At 40.2% G+C, this 21551-nt stretch overlaps 1 protein-coding gene across 2 annotated transcripts; it reads left to right on the top strand.

Moving 5' to 3' along the window:
• The first annotated feature begins 13672 nt into the window (after positions 1 to 13672).
• Positions 13673 to 17952, top strand: LOC104947597 (uncharacterized). 2 transcript variants are annotated; one of them, XM_010773644.1, is made up of 16 exons: positions 13673 to 13797; positions 14009 to 14056; positions 14179 to 14282; positions 14483 to 14611; positions 14720 to 14765; positions 14862 to 14918; positions 15013 to 15079; positions 15194 to 15286; positions 15556 to 15630; positions 15707 to 15760; positions 15938 to 16024; positions 16152 to 16208; positions 16316 to 16372; positions 16895 to 16984; positions 17178 to 17286; positions 17384 to 17952. In XM_010773644.1, the coding sequence occupies exons 1-16, from the start codon at positions 13746 to 13748 to the stop codon at positions 17429 to 17431; spliced, it is 1173 nt and encodes a 390-aa protein (XP_010771946.1). In that variant the 5' UTR covers positions 13673 to 13745; the 3' UTR covers positions 17432 to 17952. The 2 variants fall into 2 exon arrangements, with proteins under 2 accessions (XP_010771946.1, XP_010771947.1); XM_010773645.1 differs by lacking the exon at positions 15707 to 15760.
• Positions 17953 to 21551: the final 3599 nt, after the last annotated feature.

Below are 21551 nucleotides of genomic sequence, written 5' to 3'. Positions count from 1 at the left end.
ACATCATCTCAATTGGGTTGAGGTCAGTACTCTGACTGTGCCACTCCGTAAACTTGAGAATTCATTTTTCCGTCGATGATGGCAATCTGTCCAGGCCCTGAGGCAGCCCCAAACCATGATGCTCCCTCCACCATACTTCACAGTTGGGATGAGGTTTTGATGTTGGTGTGCTGTGCCTTTTTTTCTCGTTTTTAGCGTTGTGTGTTCCTTCCAAACAACTGAACTTTGGTTTCATCTGTCTACAGAATATTTTGCCAGTAGTGCTGTGGAACATCCAGGTGCTCTTTTGCAAACTTCAAACGTGCAGCAATGTTTTTTCTGGACAGCAGTGGCTTCCTCCATTTTATGACCAACTTATGCAGAAATCCAGGTAATTCCAAAGGGTTCACATACTTTTTCTTACAACTGTAATTGCACGTTTTCACTACTCATATATATGCAGGTTCGGGTCGGGTTGCGGATCTTGTGCCGACGGGTCGGGTCGGGTTGCGGAACTAATTGGCAATATGTGCGGGTAGCGGGGCAGGTTCGGTATTGCACGTCGCGGGTGCGGGGTGGGAGCGGTTCTTGAAAATCAGAGCCGTGCAGGACTGTGGCCTAAAGTAGGCGGTGTCAGCCACTAACGTCTCGACAGTGACGTCAGAGTCTAACTCCCGCCTGATCCAATTAAGGGCAAAGACGCGGGGCCTGCTGCCACCGAGCTAGTGTTAATTTCGTTGACTAAAACTATGACGAAATATGCTCGTCAACAAACTTTTTTTCCATGACGAAAACGAGACGATGACGAGACTGCACCGACGGGAGTAAACAATAACTGTAACGAAATCAACATGCAATATCGTTGACGAAAAGTGACGAGACGAAAATGTAGTTTGCTAAATAAAAACTATGCCAAAATATCTCTTTACTTTGGTTGACGAAAAATGAGGAGACGAAATATTATCAAAGATAACCTTACATCTCTGATGGTCAGTTTTTCTCCCAGCAGTTCCATTTCCGGTGCTGCGTCTGGGCAGTAGCTGTGTGTCTGTGCTGCGCGCGGCGGTACATTTGAATTACACCGGGCAGCGGGACACTGTGAACTGTCAGGAAGACTCGGGTCTAACTCATGGTCTAACTAACCTTATTCAACAGAAAATAAAATGGCAATAACAGGGCTTGTGAGCAGTGGTCACACTCCCGTTAACTAAATACCTCCCCGTCAGCGCGAGTGAGTGATAAATTGTGCACTCGACGGGTAATAATGGATCATGACCATAGACTGTATATATAAATGGACGTAGTGTCCGTGACTGTTGGGGCAGAATCTCTGCTCCGCGCCGTTCCTATATGAGCGGGTTCTCAAAAGAAGGAAAAATTCAAAGCAGCCAGGATAAGGGTTAAACAATAATCTGCTTTAATGGTAAAACATACAAATACTTCACCGAATCACGGAGTACTCCGGGCTCAGGTTCTACCCCCGTGTGAGACACGTCTCAGGAATGGCAAGTCAAAAACAAGAGCGCCGATCTTCAAAATGATCACAACATTTATACACAGAGTTCACTTCTGAGCGAGCTAGACAGTGAGTTGGCAGTGTTCCATTGGTCGGTTTCCCTTCTGGGCGGGATCCCAGGTAGTAAGTCAGTTTGTTGATTCCATCTGTTGCTCCACAGTGTATGTGTGTGTGTGTGTGTGTGTGTGTGTGTGTGTGTGTGTGTCTGTGTGTGTGTGTTGTCTCTCTCTCTCTCTCATCCTTCTTCACTTTGCCCCTTCCCCGCTCTCAGTCCTTTTTGAGTGCAGTGGAGCATGATGGGCTGTTTCAGGGGGTCATGCTACCATGGAGATGCTTAGCTAGATACAGGTTGGGGCGTCTGAGGCGTTTTCTTTCATTTCTTTTCATCCCTTCAATCCACTTCCAGGCTTAGGGGGGGAGAATAAAAAGCAGCCCAGATCAGACAGAGGGGGCTGAGAGAAAGAGATAGAGCTTCAGTAATGGGTTTGGGCATAACGCTGAGGTAAGGGGGACAGACGAGCAGGAAAAGTGATCCAGTAATGAAGGGAAGGAGCAATGGAGCAGTTGGCAGAACAGATGAGGCGGTAGATATTGGAGAGTGAGGGTGATGGGCGTGGGGTATCAGAGTGGGAAGGAATGTGATTGTGGTTTTCAGGCCTGTTTTGTTTCATAATACTGTAACTAAGGAGACACGTTTCATTCCTGAGCAACGTATATGCCTGTGCCTGTGTGACAGGTTCCTGTCTATCTGTGTATCCCGTGCTCCTTGTTATTGTTTCATGTTTAGGTGTGTGTGACTGAGGTGAGTGAGAGGTAGACTGCTCCACTCAGCTGAGCTTACACACCCTGTCAAACATGAAATCTCGTTTACACTGTGACTGGTGTCCTCCTCACAAACCCTTTTGCCCTGATGGAAGTGAATGGGGATCGATAAGCAGAGGCACATTCTGTATGTTCAGATTACTGAGGTCCAGGCAAAAGGGCCTCACTATTTACTCTGCTGTGACTGTGCACACAGTAGTAACAGTAGCCCGGCACTGTGGACATTTAGAATTGGGGGCATTTGAATTCTTATCTCAACGGGTGAAAGCCATTACGGTCCACACACTTCACTGTGAATGAAACCCACTTCCTCCCTCATCCTTGCACTTAAGTTTGGGGAATTCCTTGATAAGATTATGATTTATTTATTTTATCAAACAGGTGCAAAAATAGCAAGGGCGGATGCTCTTGAGCACTCATCCAAATCGACACACAGATAAAGTGTGCAGCGGTAGGCACGTAGCTTACCTATATCTCTTCATGTCTGTGGAAAGGACAGTTGTATCACACATGTTATTTGTCTGGCATTGATAAAATCACCAAGGCATTTGCAGCTCAGCCAAATTCCATTTGCGAAACTCTGCCCCTATTTAAAGAAATAAAATAGTCCTTTTGATGTAGATGTAAACCTCTTTCCGCAGACCTCAAAAAATTAAACCTACAGTATCTCTGTTTACTACCAAGTATGAGCAGCTTAAGGCTGCCAATTCATTCAACTGCGAGGAGGAAAATACATTTCCTTGCAAATGATTTTTCGTTAAGTAAGAGCTTTTCACTGTGGGTCTCCAAGGCATTACAAACGTAGTCTCTGGAACTCTGATGGCCTCTTATCCAGCTGTAGTCCACTTCGTAATAGAATTAAAAAGGATTAATGTGCTCTTTAGTATGCTCAAGTTCAGGCTTGCTCCCCCAGCCTGAACTGCTATGCATATTTCTGAATCTCCCATAGTAATTACTTGGTGAATACACTAGCTGCAGCCATTAGGAGTGCAAGTGGGCACATTGTGTCCCGATATGAGGCTGTGAAAGACATTAGTTTGCATGTTCCTGGTTGGATAAATCTCACGCTTCCCCTGACTTCTCACTCTGCTCTCCAGGGATTAGGATGTTTCAATAAAGCCACACTGGCTCATAGAATTAGCAAAGAGATGAACCTCAAAGCTGATTTGTAAAAAACTAATGGTGCTACAGGTGGAGGGCCACAATTACTGCCAAATGTCTTTGTTTACTACTGTATAGGTGTGCGATGTTTGTGCATACCCTCACAATCACATCAGTAAATGCATACCTCGTCTATCAGTCCAGTACATATTGTACAGATAAGTACATACTATCTGATGACGACTGTGTCATTGTTGTATCTGATGAAGATAGAATCACTTAGCAAATCAAGGCAGTTATGTGCTCCACCACATGTACCGGATAGCTGATGCTGCATAGTATTTTTTGTATTATATTTTTAAAGTTTGTATAAATTGTTAATGAGTTGTAGAGAGAAAAAAGAAACCACAGACTTGCACTAGAGTCAGTCATTGTGTAAACATGCATCTGTTGAGAATACCTCCCTGAAAGAAATTCCAAGAAATGTCTCTGCAACAGCATCAATTTACACTTTTCCAAGAATCCAATTTTCAGTCTGCTTTGAAAAAGAACAATCAACATTTTTCCAACTGCTTAAAGCTAAGATGTTCATTTGGAGACACATGTTTTAATCATATTTTTTTGGGTTTGTTGAAAACAATCCTGCATCTTGCTGATCTTTTGTTACTAGCCGTGTTTAGCCTGTAACAGCAAATTGAGCAGAAAACATTATTCACTATCTTGAAGGTCATATTGTTGTCTTTGTAAGGGTGAGGTGTTGTGAAAGTATAATATAATGGAAAAGGTTACCTGATAAGACCTGGCGCCACAATGTGTGGTGTGTTTACTTTAGTTTCAAGCACAACGTTTAAGGGTGACCTTAGCTACCTGCAGCTTCTCTTTGTTGTGCACAAAGTGTTTTCAGACTCTCTCTGTCACCTGTAAAGCAAACCAGAAGTAAACACATTAAAATAGTCTGTGCAGACACAAAGATAAAACTGACGGTTAAAGATTTAAACCACCATCCTGACGAGTGAGTTAGACCTGGACATAACATTCTTCTATAAAACAAGCTTATCTAGCAGAACCAAGACAAGACACGCCGATAGAGATACAAAAACACTTTGCTTATATTGTTTAGGCTGAAGGATGAGAGATGTCTTGTGTGTGGGTGAGTGTTCATGTTTGCTCCATAACCCGCACGCCGCTGAGGGCAGACTGGAATGCAAAAACAAGATCCTGGGAATAAAAACAATAGTTCTGGCTTCCTGAGGTGTTAGTGACGACTGCAGTGGAGAAGTGGGAGGACGATTCTGGGTTCCAAGGTCAACAAGCTGAGTCCCCCTCAAAACACACATTCACATGTAGTGGTAATGTTATAGTGACACGACACTCAGCCCATGTTAATACAAGCCGGGGAATCATGAAAACAGCCCATTCATCACTTAAGACACCACGAGTATGTTGCTCAAGTGAACCTCATTAAGTGAGATGTATACACTGACCCCGCACTCACTCTGTAGCTCCAAGGAGAGAGAAAACACATCTCATATGTGTATAAAACCTTTTAGGTCAGTGTATGCCTGCATCTTCTTCTGTGTTTCAGCATTATTGGGTATGTTTATTCTGTGTTTTTGCCAACTAAAGTGTAGGTTTATAAGTGTGAAATTACACAAGTGTGTATTCAAGAGATTGTTTAGGCCACATATTTCGCCATTACCCTATATACTAATAATTGTGACTACCCTGCTCTCTTTGTGAAACTTCGTTATTAAAAGAGAATAGTTTTGTTGTGAGTGGGATTTGAAGAAAAAAAAAAGTAGAGAAAGGGAAACAATGTTAGTGATTGTGTGACAGAGGTCAGTGAGCTTTAATATAATGGTGTCTGTGTGTGTGTGTGTGTGTGTGTGTGTGTGTGTGTGTGTGTGTGTGTGTGTGTGTGTGTGTGTGTGTGTGTGTGTTTGTGTGTGTGGACAGTATGGTAATGACAAATGGCTTATGTGGGAATAAACTATGCGTTGGTATGTGAAAAACAGTATGACTGTTGTGATACGTACTGAAGAACTATTTTTAAAACTCTCAGGGGTTTTCTCGTTGGAGTTTTGGGATGTTTGATATGACTAGAAGCTTAAAAGAGCTAACATTAACAAACTGGATATTGTTGAAAAAAGTCATTTTATGAGTTTTTTAACTGTCTTTATTACCCTTACCTTGTTGTGGTACATACATTTTATCATGTCATGGATACACACTTCAGTGGTGTCAATATAAAACAGAAGAAAGGAAATGTGATATGCCATTTATCTGTAATTGCCCATCATTGTTCAGCTTTAATTGCATTCTCGCCAATTTGAAATGGACCATATTGAGAACATTTGCCATACATTTTCGGATTATTTACCTTATCTCTTAATGTTTAAGAATGTTGTCCAATATCAGTATAAAATGAATGTGTGTGTAAGAGTAAGCATTTAAGAGTTTATAATACAGTACTGAGTGTAAGACAGTGCAGTTGATGCACAGTGTGTGTCTGATGGTGATCGTCGTGCTGTCAGTGCAGCGGTGCTCCTAATTACAGTCCTCCCCAGGAAACAGCTTGAATAACACAGAGAATTTAAAAACCTGAGGCGCTGAGGTCACACTTACAACACTTCAACACATCAGAGATGTGCTCGTTTGATTCCAGGAAAATGTTAAACACAGTGCAGGCACCTCTCTTTCTACTGTTGTGTTTACACATCCTTTTATCTGGGCTTTTCTAGTTGTAAGGGGGGTGATAGCTTAGAGCCAATAGTCTAATGAACATGCTCACAACAGACACCTGACAATATTCATGTAATTCCCAGTTATGAATGAGGTGAACTAGTGAGTAATTAGTGTGTGTAATGCTGATCCACTTACATCACTTGCAAATGAAAGCTTGTGTAATTGATAGATACAGAAAGTACAGTACAGTAAGTAACATACATTATCTTTAACAACTACCTTATAATCAAATCCGTTGCACATGCTCAGCTTTTCTATTTGTAAACCTTGTGTCTTGGTATCTCTTCAAATAAAATATTTATTCCTGGCACCATTGGGAAACAAGTGTACTACATCAGCTTTTACGATGTATTTTTTATAGTCAGTGTGTGTAATTGTTGAACAATGTCAGTCTGGCAGTTGTTGCTGCTGGCTACCATTGCTATTAGTGATAACCCTAGGAGGTGAGTTATGGTTACCTCTGTCCTGTAATTACGGTTTCCCTTCCCCTTGGTTGTGGTGACAGATGATGCCGGCAGTGGGAAAAGCCGGTGAAGGAAACCTCCTGTTGGAAGATGAAGAATTATGGCAGTGACAAGAAGATAACACAAGGCCTGGAACCACGCAGGCATCTACCTGTCTAGACTAACAGCTGTCTTCAGATCTTACACTGCAAAAGAAAAGGTTCCAAAAGTCTGTAACCACATCTAAAAAATGAAAACATTATGAACAGCATAACATCGTCAACGTCATAGGATTGAACGCTTTCTGCTAGTGGTGATAGTTTTCAGTTGAATGGTCAGCCTTACATCAGAGATTGGAGAGATAAAAGCACAACACAGTCTTATTAGAAGCAGCTATGTTGAATTTGACGGCAGGAAAAGCCTAGATGGAAAAATCAACCTAAAGGGTAGCTGTAGCCAATTTGTGTGTCCCAGTAAGGTACCACCGGCCTGTCCATGGCACATAGCCCTGTTAGTGTTGTTAATTTCTCCTACGCTGTTCATGTTTACAAATCAAAATTCCTGCTTTGCCCAGGTGGCTGAAAAACTGTACTACCTTTCACCCCCTTTCACTTTTCCGTCTTCAGCTAAACTAACAAAGAGCAAAAGACATTCTGCTCTGTAAATGTTTCATTTTTGTATCTGTAATAATTACGTTTTTAGGTGTGCTAACGTGAACATTAACTGTGGTGTGCTGCTCTCCTGCTCTGTTCTCCTCTCTCCAAATTGTTCAGGTGAGTGCCTGATTGCCTCACTGATCCACAGCATGACCAAACACAAGGCTTTGTTTATTTAACAATATGGCTCAGCCAAGTGTGAACAGCAACAGAAAGGCTGCCTTAAGAAAACATGACAGTGATAGACATACTGACTTAACTGACATTTTACAGCGCTGCAGCAACTCTCCATTTACAGACCCCTGTCCCCTAAAGCTCCCATGTCATGTTGACGTAGATGTGGGTGAGACAGTCTTGGATTCGGTTTAGAATGACAGAGAGTAGTATGCAAGTATGCACAGAGACCAGCTTGTAAACAAAATTACCCAAAAGGATAATTTGATGTGAATTTCTTGCATACTTTCCCATGAGCCCACTAGTATGCAGTGCATGCTGGTGCTTGTACTTGTTTGTGTGTCAGATTTGAGTTGCTCTGTGTGTGTGTGTGTGTGTGTGTGTGTGTGTGTGTGTGTGTGTGTGTGTGTGTGTGTGTGTGTGTGTGTGTGTGTGTGTGTGTGTGTGTGTGTGTGTGAGGCGACAGGAATAACAGAGGGAACAATATTAAAATCCTGATTGTTTGTTTCTAAGGGATTATCCTCACAATGCGGGGCTTTATCAGAGGGCCTGGACTGCTGTAACAAGACACGCTCGCCCTGGCTTCGCCTAGCCAAATACTGAGACTTACGAATTGCAGGGGGGAAACATGAAGAGAGTTAAGAATTGAGAGACAAAGAGGGAGCAAAAGATGACACAGGAGGAAGAGTGGAAGGGAAAAGCTGGAGAGACACAGGGTAAGGGGAGTAAAATGTACAGAGGAAGGCAGAAGTTGAACAAGTTTAACTGGAGGCCATGCTTCAAACAGAGAGGTTTGTTTTCTGACAGAGATCCCTCTCTGGAGATTGAGCTGGAAAAAAGATTAATAGAGGCGGTCCGAGTTGCACAACTTGTGCCTCAGCAAGAGCTGCTGTACATTAGTGCTTTAACATGGCGGTCTGTATAGCCTAATAATGTACATGATGCAGCCTCACAAAGCATTCATGTTCAAACTCTGATAGGCCCTCAGGCAGAGGTTGTTTTGTTTGCAGACATTTTTCTGATCTTTCGCGTTTGGCTCTGTGGAGGAGAGGTGTTTTCGATAGAGTTGTTTTATTTGCTTTATTTTATAAGACTTTCTCAGCAGTATCAGGTTGCTGTGCCCAGGCTAACCAAGCCCGGTAACAGGGAGCTGTGGTTTTGCAAATGATGGGGGGGTTAGCTGCAATGGAAGGGGTTTTATTATGTGTGTAGGAGGTGTAGGTGGGGTGTGGGCGTGCATGTTATTGTCTGAGGCCCTGTAATTTCATATATTCATATATTCCCATAGCAGCTCAACTCCTACAACTCACAAAGAATATTCAATTTGCAAATTAAATTGTATTAGCTGAGCATTTCTTTGGTGTGCAATTGCCATAATGTGGCCACAGGATTGTATGTGTATATATTACAGAACAGATCACTATCCAGTGCGTGGAACAGCTGATGAATGTGATCATGTGCATTTCTCTATGTGAGTTAGTATGTCAGTGTGTGTTGGTGGACTTCCTGTGCTGGCAGAGTGTAGATGCTTCTTAGTGGTATCCAACTTGGGGGTGTCATGCTTCACAATGGGCAGGCTGGACAGGCCAAAGTGTTTGTAACATCCCCAGCACGATTTGCTGCTCACTAAACTCACTTCTTCCTTGGTCTTGCACTCAGAATGAGGGATTATGCTTATTACCATTTTACTTGAAAGCACCCCTAGTGACTGGAAGCTTTTCCGAGCCACAGTTCAATCGCTTCTACGGTTTGAGTTGAGGGAAAAGGCCTTGTGATTGATGGTGACATTGCGGTCTGCTAAAATAATCTAACTGAATGTGTTATCTATGAAAAAAGTCGAAAAAACTCACGGGCAGGGTGAGAACTTGATACTATTTTGCTAAAAGGAGTCACTCCTGGCCTGAATGCTTTCTACCATGTGTATTTAGAAACCGTTAAGGAGCCATGCAAGTTCCAGCCAAGCAGGGTACCGAGCAGACAGCATTATTGTTTCAGAGCTACTCAGGATTCTCAGGGTGTTGCTTTGCCTCAGCTTTGACTCCACAACTCACACGCTCTGAATGGTGCACCAAGGTTTTGTTTTAACTTGGGTTCCCAAAAGAGAATTGAAAGAACTTTGTGGGGATTAATCTACCCCTGTCCTCGTTTTGTTCATTAAAATATCTTACAATTACCAGAGCCAGTACTCTTCGTGCTCTTAGTGCACTTATCCACATGGACAGAGAATGAGGGATTGGGGGGGTAGGTAGGGAGACGGGAAGATGGCTGTTTATCTCTCATCGTCACTCTTGTGAGCAGAACAAGAAGGGAAGAGTTGAGGCAGCTGGACAGAGGACTCAAAAGCAGCAGTATTGTAATTATTTATCTTAAAATTCCTGTTTAGACTAGCTGGAATTTACTCAAGTTGAGAACTAGCTGCGTGGTGTTTGTGGGAGTTTGTGTTGTGGGACAGGCATGATCAGAGCTTTGTGTGTGTTTACAGCCTCTCCTGCGTCATCTCTGCTCTCTGCTTCTGCAGGGGCTCTGTGGATAGGAAGAGGAGATCCAAGCCTCCCACTGTCATTTGATATCATTGGAAAAATTAATCAAAAGATTGGACAAGTCCACTTCCCACCAGGGGAGGGATGAGCCAACTCCATTTACTCTCTCATTCATGCTTGTTGTGATGCTGTCATTTTTATTCATTACGGTTCTCGCCAAGAAGTGAGGAAGCAATCATGACTGATTCAAAGGTTAACTGGTTAGTCACACCGCATTAGTTATTAATAAATATACTTGTCATTAATGCCTTTCCTCATGCCAATGTGATAATTAAGGTGGAAACTTGAGAGTATGTTTGGGAGGCACATTTTTTTACTCACTACTCTGGTAAACGGTTGCAATGTAAGAGAGAAGGGGAAGGGCAAAGGAGAGGCAGAGAGGGACTGAGAGGAAGTAGATGGAGTTGTAGAGATAGAGAGGGGCCCATATTGAGTGTCACAGGCGATGGTCTGTGTTTTCTCGGTGGACCAGAGAAGATGCAGTGCAAATGAAGCGTGCAGCAGCATGGCGGCTTCTGCTTCATCCTCGCACCGTGTGTGTGTGTGTGTGTGTGTGTGTGTGTGTGTGTGTGTGTGTGTGTTTATGTGTGTGTATGAAAGGGAAATGACAGAGGCCTCTTTGAGTACTCAGTTGCATCTGTTCTATCCTCTCATAGTTAGAATATTTCAGTGGCACTGCCACCCTCTGTCTACGACCTATCTCCAAAGAAAACTGGAGGATATACCGCAAACATGAACAGGGATTAATACAATTGAACTACCTGAGAGGTAAAAAGATCATGCCGCAATACAGAGTCATTAGTGCACTGCAGGATGTGCTTATCTTATAATTCACTGATTTCGATATTTCAATCTAGAACATAATTAAAACCCTGTGGGTATTTTGTTTTTCTACACAACAGTGTGACGAGGGGAGTCTCCTCAATCTGAACTGTAGGACGAGGGCCTCCCCTTGTGTTGTCTGTGGAAACTACAAATGAGGAGGAAACCGTTGTTCAACCATTAACTTCTTTATTTCTGAATCCTATTAGATTTAGGTAACATGAACCTTCTTTCTATTGCATGTTGTGATTGATAATTATGTTTGGCAAACTGCGAGAAAAGTCTAATAGTACGTCACTGTTACATTTCTGGTAAAATTCAACACAGCATAGGTGGATGAGGATCTCTGCCTGACAGCTTACTTTTTCATGCATGTCTGTTACACTTTTTCTATAAGAGCACTGTAATACACCTAGCAGTTATGTCTCTTATACCTGTTCAATTGGTATATGGTTTATATTTAAATGCAATTTCGATTCAGCTTTCAACTTATGATTGTATCCTATTTTTAAAGAGGGAGTCAACAGATTTGGTTTTTCCAACAAGCAATAACTTTTTACCCAAGTCCCTATTAAGAAAGTAACTCAGCTTTCTGTTGATGGCGCTGCTGCATATATTGTCGAATAATTGGCATACATTACAATTTTGGCCTTCTCTAGCACTAATGGGAAGTCATTTATGTATACAGAAAACAAAAGCGGTAACAAACAACTACCTTGAGGTACTCCAATTTTCCTAATCTTTGACAAACTTCCATTTAAGAAAACAGTTTGCCTTGGATGTTTCATGTAACTTTCTTTACCCCTTTGTGCATTCAAAGTAAAACCATATTGTTCCAGCTTGTGTAACAACAACGAATGATTAATAACACCAAAAGCAGAACTACAATCTAATAATACTGCACCCACTAACTTCCTATTGTCTTGTTCACTTTTCCAGTGATCCTTCATTTGCGTCAGAGCATTACATGTAGAAAGGCAAGGTCTGCAATGTAGAAAATTAGTGTTCAGGTTAATACCATGAAAGTAAGTTTGTATTTGATTACCTTTCCTAATGCTGAAAACGAAATTAAAGGGTGACTACAAAAAAGAGGGCATTATTTAACAATGTTCCTATTATTGACATACCAGAACTAAGAACGTATTACTCATTCCCAGCAGACAAAACAGGAAACTACTTATTTCCACATATGGTCACTTGTTGCTTTAAAAGATATTCAGTACAATCATCTGTTCTTTTTTTCAGAATGTGTTAAGTGTATTGGTTGAAGAAATGACAACTAAATTAATAAATTGTCTAAGAAGTTGTTAGAGAAATAGTCAACTTCTCTCAGTTAGTCAATAGGTCTAGCACATAGCTAAACGTTTTGTTAAATATTATAGCAAAATGTACTTAGACACATTAATTGCAAGCCTGCACCATCTCCACAGATGGTGCAACTTTGAATTTTTTCAATGCCAAAGATGCTTTTTGCTTCAAATTCTTTCAATGGTGCGTTAATAGCCTGTTAACCCATGTGAAAGCATGTTATCTGTAGTAAATGTAGTCAGGCCCAGTTCCAGAACAAAATGACTCAGGGTGTATCTGAGATTAGAGAGGGTGCAGTGGTAAAGTGCTATTTTTATAAGTGGGGAGTGGACCTAACACCCTCTAGGGGGGTCCTCACCTCCTTTTTTTTTTTTAAATATTGAAGTTAAAAGCATCAATCTGGTGCACTTTGAGAGCAAAATGAAGCGATATATGGATCTATGTGCTCTTTGCTTGATTCATGCCTTTCCAGTCCCTTATCACGTACAAGAGCATGGCGCCAGTAGCCAGTTGTGGTGAAGGCATCTGACTTACTTGAACCGAAATGTCTTCATGCATAGCAGAAGATGGCATCTTTTTTACATGAATATTCCAGCCAATCTCTGTTTTGAAACCATGAGCTGCAAAATGAGCGCCTTACCCCACTGTACAGGCGAGTTGGGTACTTTTTTTAATAAAGCTGGGCAGGCTCTGTTTTGCCGAGGTCCTCTGGCACTTGCGGGCCGCCGAGGGGTGGCGGTGTTTGGGGCAACGAAGACGGATGCGGCTGCTCCGCCTCCGTGGGCGAGGTTGGCAAAGCCGGCGAGTCGGGCGGGAGGACGCCACGACAGTGGCCGCGGGTAACGCAATGTCCCCATGATCTGAACTGTTATTACCTGCAGTAGATGCCGTGTTACTGCTGGCGACAAGGGCTGGTTGTTTTAACAATTTTCTGATGTCCATCATTGAATTGACTGCTGTGTAAGCACCTTGCAGATGACGAACGCGCAGCGGCACAGGTCACGCGCACCTGACATTATAACGTTACTTACCGTTTAAATTGACCAAATAAATGCAGCAGGTCAATGCTATTTAAGCACAATTTATTTTATTTCAACTATATTCTTCTTCTTCTTCTATTATTGTAATTATATGCGTAATATTTTTCACTTTTCATTTTTCAAATGAGGGTGCATAACGACTCAACTGAGGGTGCAATGCACCCTTATGCACCCCCGTAGAACCGGGCCTGAATCTAGTCTTCAATAGCCCTCAATGTTCTCACAATGCACTTCTGTGAAAGATAAATAGGAACATTTACCCCCAAAAGCTGCCAGATTTGATATTGTATGTTAAGTATTTCTTCATTAGGAATTTTAATGTCATGGTTTTGTCTTTTGCCGTCATAAATATGACTTTTTATCCCCACATTTGTTACCATGATTTTGCATTTCTTTGTATTGACTTTTTATCTCAAAATATTAACTTTATCTTATAATTTCGACTTTTCTATCTCATAGTCATGACCTTTCCATGGGTATTACTTCCCATACAAACGGAAGCTAATAGCCTCATACATACACCCTCTTTATCACTTTCTGTTTCTCCAACTGAAGTGCGCAGTTATTTTTATATCTCCGTGGAGTCTGTCTTCGACAAAATGTACCAATTTGCTATAATTTTCACGTTGTTCTGTATCGGAAAAACATTAGGTAAGAGACTGAGCATTGTGATTAGGCCTATGTATTTTTGTATAGTTTAATTAGTTATTCAATAGCCTACTTTTTGTTCGCGTAAGCTTGTTTCTGTTACGCGCTTCCTGTTGCTATTTTACGAGTTTTAAAGAAAGCTTAAAGCTTGTTATGGTACATGTATAAATCGTATATCATTTAAAGCATGATGTATCCCAACTATTTACTACAGGGAAGCCGGATGAGCCTGCTCCCAAAATGTCCCCACTTATCCTCATCAGTAAGTTTATTCTGTAGTTATTCTACATGATAATGTATTTTTCTACAATTTATGAGCCCTGTAGGATGTTTATAGAGAGCTCAAAGTGTATTGTGATACATTTGATATCTATCGTCACACAGAGTGCCTCCATAGAAACATTTCCTGTAACTCAACAACGGCTGAGGGATACACTTTCCCACTCTCGTGTCCTGCGGAAGGAAAAGTTCACGTATATCAAAATAAGGTATTTTTTATTTACTTCTACACACTCTGGTAGTCAAATGTTTTCTAACACGTTTGCTTATCCTTAACTAGGCCTATGTAAAAAAGAAAAATACATTCAAGGTGATGGGACAAAGAGGAAGTGCGAGTTCGACACTGATGTTGATGTTTTTTGTTTAACTTGACGTCATTTAAGGTGAACTTTTTATTATTTCCCAACAGTCTACAATTGCTGTTTCTGTTGATGGGCCTCGACCTTATAATTATTCGGATGAAGTGAAGAGCATGACGCCTGATTCAGTCACTACAAGACACTGCAGAGACCTGCACATACAATGCTTTTTTACCGGAGTGAGTCTCCCTCTGTCATTTATTAAATCAATAAAAGTAATATATTGATTATGTAAATAGAGAAAATGTAAAAATACCCACAATATAGACTTTTATTTTACTTTTCAGGAGAATACGTTTCTTACCGAAATCTGCGTGGATTATACAGTTACCGGTAAGTCAATAAAATGTTTGATTTATAAACAAACACACAAATATATATATATCACATATACATCGTAAACATGTGTACCTTTTTACCTTCAAACAGAGGAGCCAGAGAAGCAGGATGAGCCTGATCCTACATTTCCCCCAAAGAACCTTATTGGTAAGTGGACGTTTTTCTGATGGAATTCATCTGTTGTAAAATAACTCAAGTTAATATTTGATCATAACATGTTATTTTTTGGTTTGTTGTACAGTTGGACTTTGTGTTGTTGTTGTGGTGCTCATTGTGGTCGTTGTGGTGGTGCTGCTCTATTGGAAAAAGTGAGTTATATTCTATTTGCACTAACAATTTACGGTTAGTTTTAATACACATTTACTAACACAGTATCCTGCATGAACTGAGAAACATTTGTTGTGGTTTGTTTCTTGTTTCAGGAAGCAGTACTGTGCACGTAAAGTGTCGCAGTTTTCAACGTACCTACGCTCTTGTCTCAGAATAACAAAGAGGGAAGGGGCACAGGTAACTAGGTATGTATTTATTTCAAATACATTACAGCTGGAACCACTGCACTTGAATACACTTCTGGCATTACGTTTCAAATGGTTAAACACAAACAAAAAGTTGGTCAAAGTCAAATGTCGCCATAGAGAAAGGGTGAATTAAAGTATAAAATATATACAGTATATATAAATAATAATAATAATAATCTTCTTGCTCCATTCAACACATTAGGTCTACTTCTTTGTGTTTATTTAGTGCTGCTGAATGTAATTCTATGTTTGAATGTCTCTTTAAGACACCCTGCAGGAAGTGGATTCCAGGAGAACATAGCTGTTGATTTGGAAGGACAACAACTCAATGGTGATATGAGGTAAGCTTAGATTAGAATACTTTTACCAGAGATATGTGAAGTTGAATAGATTTACATCTTTTCTTTGTTATTACAGGCTGTGTGAAATAGCTGCCACCGATCTAGATGGAAGCGTTGAAAATGATATTGAGTATGATAAAACACTTGAAAGTGTGCATGTTCCCAGCTTAGGTTGTCATGTTATCAATATAACATCTTCATCCACAGATCTCTGTTTAGTCTTTGTCAAAACCGTTAAAGTGTTTTTTTTAAATAGCAATTGGAAGTCTAGACTATAATTTGCTAAAAGCTACCATTGTCTCCATAGTATTGATCGTGAAGCTGATGGCAGGTCTGCTCCAGTCTCTAGTCTGGACCACAATTTGAGCTGCGAGGGTGTCCAGCCCTCTAAAAAGTGAGAAAGAGGGTTGTTAACTTTTTCTTGTGCCTGTTGCTTACTTTCCTTGTGTGGCTTGAGCAGGTTTTGAATAACATTTCTCAGGTGAGATTCAACGCCATTTTATTTGAATTGTGTTTTGCAGTGGGAACACACATGCACCTGTCGTAATTAAAGACCCCAATCATCGAGCTATGAACGGGTAAGCTTTTGGTGTTGGATGGATTGTCAGTGTGTTTATTATTATTTTTTCTTTTTAAAGTTCAGTCAGCATTGTTATTTAACAACTGTTGTGTTTGTTTGCTTCAGAAGTGTGAGGGATGATCCAGGAGGAATTAATGACAACAATGGGGAACACTTCGTGAGGTAAGTCTGTATTCTAACAATTTAGATATTCGTAGATATACTGTAATTTTATCTTGAAAATGTTTTATGTTTACCTTGTTATACTTTATGCCAACAAGGGGCTAATCACTTCTTATTAGCTTAGAAGGAAATACAGAATTTGTTAATTGCATTAAATATAATCATTTACAGCAAGTAAAGTACTGTGATGTTAGGTGGTGTATTGAATGTTCACAAAATTATTAAACAAAAATCAAATAAAGTGAAAAAATATCCAGTGATACAATATGATAAAAACAAGATTAATAAAACATACAGTAATATAGAGCTTGTTAAACAGCATGCATATAAGGACTTATTTTTCACATAAAAGCTGACAGGCAAAACTGTGATGACTATATATTAATAATAAAATTAAGTTTGACTTTAATCGTGTAAACAGTGCAAAGAAATGCAATACAGCAGTGAAAATAACAAATGAGGGGAAGTACTCACCCTCAGGTTTTTCTATCCCCATCTGTTCATCTGTGAATACTTCTCTAGGATTGAGGAAACGCACAATGGATGTGCTCCTGGCTGTGGGGGTCCTGAAGCTTGTGAGAATGAAGGACACCGCCTGCTGCCTCCTGAGAGGTGAGACTTCTTCCTGCTCTCAGACACTGTGCACTCAGAACTGAGCCCAAAGACAAATCTCTGTCGCTCTGCAATTTCCAGTCTGCTTTTCAACAGCAGAACTTGTGTGTTGTCTGCTTGGAAAGTGAGCATTACCAAGTTATACTATTTCTGTCCAGAGGCTTATATCTCCATTCCTTGTTTCTGTCTCCAGCGCTGACAGGCAAGCCCTCCAACCTCCTGACATGACGGATGAAGCCAGAGCTTTGGTGAACAAGGCCGGCTTTGAGTCAAACCAGCCCAGAATGTGCTCTACTGCACCGGTAAGTAAAAGCTTTCTACTGTATATATTTTCTGTTAAAATGCTTGTATTATTTTGTTTTCGTTTAACATAGTCATTGTTTGTTTTCTTTGCTTCAGGAAAATGGCGTGGAGTCAACCACCAACATGGGGAACTATCAATACTGATAACTATTATTATAGATAAAATAATAACCTATATATACACTATAACTATATGTCTCACAAGGTATGTGGTACATTTACTGGCAGCTTCTTTGTAATCAAGCCCAGCACTTTCATTTAAATCATAACTTTTATCATCATCGTTGCTCTCTTTTCGAGCACGATGTTCGAATATACGTTTTCTCTAAAAGCCCTCTCTACCTAATTGTATACAATTGCATCCTATTCAAATCATTCCTTTTGACATAATGTGATCACTCACAGATGGATACATCTTAATTTGGCTTATTACATTTAAACTAATATTAGTTATCACAACAACAAAGACACAAGTGTGATTTGTTATTGAGATACATAGATAGTGCATGGCTTGACCAAAGTATGGGTGAACCAAATATCAGAAAATGTACCACATTCTCAGCTGCGAGACTAAAACATATAATAATACTTATACTATTTTTATAATCTACGGATTAAATACATTTGTATAAGCTATAGATATATCATATTTTACAATGACTTGTTAAAATATTTCATTTTAATGAGACATGAATGGAAAACATCATAAAGAATGTTTCGTCTTTTTTATCGGAGTTGTAATATCTTATGTATTCATTCTGTTATAAGTAAGTCTGCTATTAATTCTTGTTTATCATATAACATTCATTCAAGTGCCTTCACTATTTTGTAATTTTAAAGCATTTTACTCCGCATATGCAAATTCAGATTCACATTATATTGAGATTGTTCTTTTCTTGCTTACGTGCTCTTATTATTAATCAATTTATATATAAATGAGAAAGAATACAATTGTAAGTGCATTACAAATTATGAATTTTTGTCTTTTAAATAAAATGCTATATCCACCCTGGATTTCACTGCCTGGTCTTTTTGTTAGAACTTGCTTTCCAAACTATTGGAAGTATCCTTTTTTTACCACAAGGGGGCAGTACATGGTCATCGGTTTCTACCACCGAGGTATACAGGAAACATAATTAGCCTACATCTCTTATTACTTTAGCGATTAACTTGTATTTACGTATACATGGCAATAGCTTCAAAATTCATGATTGTATCTTCAACCACAAAATATACATTCATATGCTGTATTTCTGTGATTAACCATTATGAGTGGGGATAAAAGGCTTTTGTTTTTGCAAACCAAGTCCTCCCTTATAGAGCTGCTGATTGACTATTGTGTCACTCCCTTTTGCAATTAGTGGCTATGTTGCAGTTGATCTCTATTTTCCAGTATACCATTTCCATTTATTAATCAACCAATGAATAAACAGTACATAAATTACACAGTACTTGTTAATTTAAATGTATCTTACAGTATTTAAAAGATGTGTTGCCTGCATGGCTTGATGTATGGTAGTAATCACGGTTTAACACAAACACACGGGGGTTCAGGCTGAATATAATCCATCTCTTTTCTCTATCTCTTAGGATCTGCTGATAGTTGCTGTTAGTCAATGTCTGATTCTATTTTAAAGCTTCCCTAAATGTTCAATGACCTTGAAAGAGCCCCCTTTTTACCTCTCAGATGGGCTGAGTATGAAGAAGAAATTGTGTCAGGGGTTAGAGGCTTTGTTGTTCATTTTTGGTGTGTTAGTGTGTTAAAGTGTTACTCTACTACCAGTGAAAACAGGGTGATTGAATGGTCATGGCTTCAGAGCCTCCCCTCTCAGGGAGTTTCACTGAGGGGACATGAGCGAGGTGGATGATGTCATATCATACATGTACACAGTACAGTGTGACATGGGGGAAAAGGACATGGGAGAGGCTGTAATTATGGCTGAATGCTCTGATGCACATAATAATTAGATATCAGCTAATTAGTTACCAATCACACTCCTCATTGAACGGTATTATGAGCAGTCAAGGAAACAAAAGTTGGTGGAACACTGATCAGCCCACATCAGGGATAAGAAGGCTTAAGGGAAGCTAGATGTGCTGCAACAACCCAGGCCTGACGCTTAGTTGTGTTATCCCTAACTGATCTCTAGTTGATCACAATCTTTACGCTTACTCTGGAGCATACTAAAGGTCGCATACAGTTGTGTGCCGCTGCAGCTTTACAGACAGCATCAAACAGTGCTTCAATCAGAAGCCAGTAAGCTGCACTCACGTGGCAGTTATTAAAAGATTACATCAGGGATCACACTACACTGTATGATTAATTAACCTTGACTGATGCTCGTTAAAGAAGAATCCAGCTGAGCAGGTCTGCATGTACATACGACATATGAGATGGTTGAAAGCACCATTGTAGCGGGTCTCGTCATACTGACTCAGGGTTACTCTAGTGAAACGCGCGTAAAGCTCTTTAGCCCCTGTCAAAACACGAAGATTTTTGGGTTTGCCCTCCTAAAGTGACGGCTTGCTTTTTACTGAATCTCTTTGATCACTTTGTGTGGTATGCTTTGGACACAGACCAGTCTTTGACTCATCTGCATATGCATACTACAGTACAGTGTGTGGTTCAAAGGGGCGCTGACTCAGGAAGGGGCTTGGTTGCTTGGCTTCTGTCCCCTGCTTCCCATGGTATACAGAGGAGCAGCACAATGCTCTTGTAACCTGCAGGGCACCCCATGAATAAAACATAACCACTGTATTACTGCTTAAAGATGTCTTTTCATTTCCAGTTTGAATCCCAGCGTAGGTATATTGAAGTTAATATGCATATGACACAGCGAAAGATTGATTTTTTAATAATCTCTGTGCGCAGTTATGCTTTTATTGCACCGACACATGCATAAGCACATAAGCAATTATGCTGCACAAGCATACAACCACAAAACAATTGAGCCTCTTTAAGATGTTGCCAGAGAAAGCCTGAAGCATGAACAGTGTATATTTTCAATAGTTTTTTATTAATATGTGCTGATACAAGGTCGCTCTGACCTGCGATGATGCAAACACTCACAGAAAATCATCCCCTTTGGCCGGACAGCTGTCAAAGCAGTGGTCTTGAGAAAATAAACAAGAAAAACATTATCCTTCAAACAAAATAGAAACAGTATCAAGGTGTTATATATCCTCAGTTTACAAATGTTTCAGTGGTACATGACAAATTATTTATTTTATAGAAAAATCACAGAAAGCTCTGGAAATGGTGCTATATGTAGAGCCCAACATGGCACAATGACAGTTCTTTCAATGCCTACAGCCTGTTACGTAAAACCATTAGCACCCAATAACTTATTCCCAGAAACAAAAGCATTTCAAGGATGTCCAATACTGACCAGGTTCCATTGTACTGAGTTAATAATACAGCCATTAGCTGATACTCAGAATATCCCATTCACGCTATAGCCAGCTACTCTTCCTCTGATGATGGACACAGATCATCTTGGGCAACATTTACTGACTCGTCCCACAGACGATCATGGCATCGATATCACTACAGCCGTGGACAGGCACATGCAGGCACAGTTCAGCCCCTCCCTACTTTCAGAGACCGGAGGAAGAGGAAGAAATAGAAAAAAACATGCCTATAGATCAAGCTGCTCCTGCTGTATGTGTATAAATGTTAACAAGTAAACAGCTGATACAAGTCTTCACTTCAGTGTATAAAACGACCTAACCTGATTGAAGATGGTTATTATATGTGTGTCAAAAGATATGTTTGTTTGGACCTGGGGGTTTCTATGTAGAATGTGCCTCACAGGTTTAACATTTGGAGAAGCTCATCCCACACAAAAGCCCCTCTGATGTCGGTCCCACCCTGTGCATCAAAGATGGCCCGAATTGCTGGCACAGCTCCACGAACACATATTCAACACCAAAGAGAAACAGCACAATCCTCATCACTGGGTTTATGCCATACCCCTACATACTGTTAAAACTACTCTATAAGTACTGTATTCAGTAGTCATGTGGACACACAACAAGAGACCAATAACAAAATAGTACTACTTTATCAGTGTTAATATTTGCTTTTAAAAAATCTGTATAGGAAAATCTTCTTGCGTTTGTTAGCACTCTAAAAATCCGGCAGTGGATTCATTTTTTCACATTTATTTATGGAAGCATCCATTAGACCAAAAAACAATCACGTCATCTATCTTCCTCTACAGGCAGAATCGTTTTATTCAATGGACAAACTCAAAATATGACA

The sequence above is a fragment of the Notothenia coriiceps genome, unplaced genomic scaffold (assembly GCF_000735185.1).
Source record: "Notothenia coriiceps isolate Sejong01 unplaced genomic scaffold, NC01 NC01_scaffold00012796, whole genome shotgun sequence".
Classification (NCBI taxonomy): domain Eukaryota; kingdom Metazoa; phylum Chordata; class Actinopteri; order Perciformes; family Nototheniidae; genus Notothenia; species Notothenia coriiceps.
The sequence above is the reverse complement of the archived record's forward strand: the minus strand, read 5'-3'. Positions and strand labels throughout refer to the sequence as shown.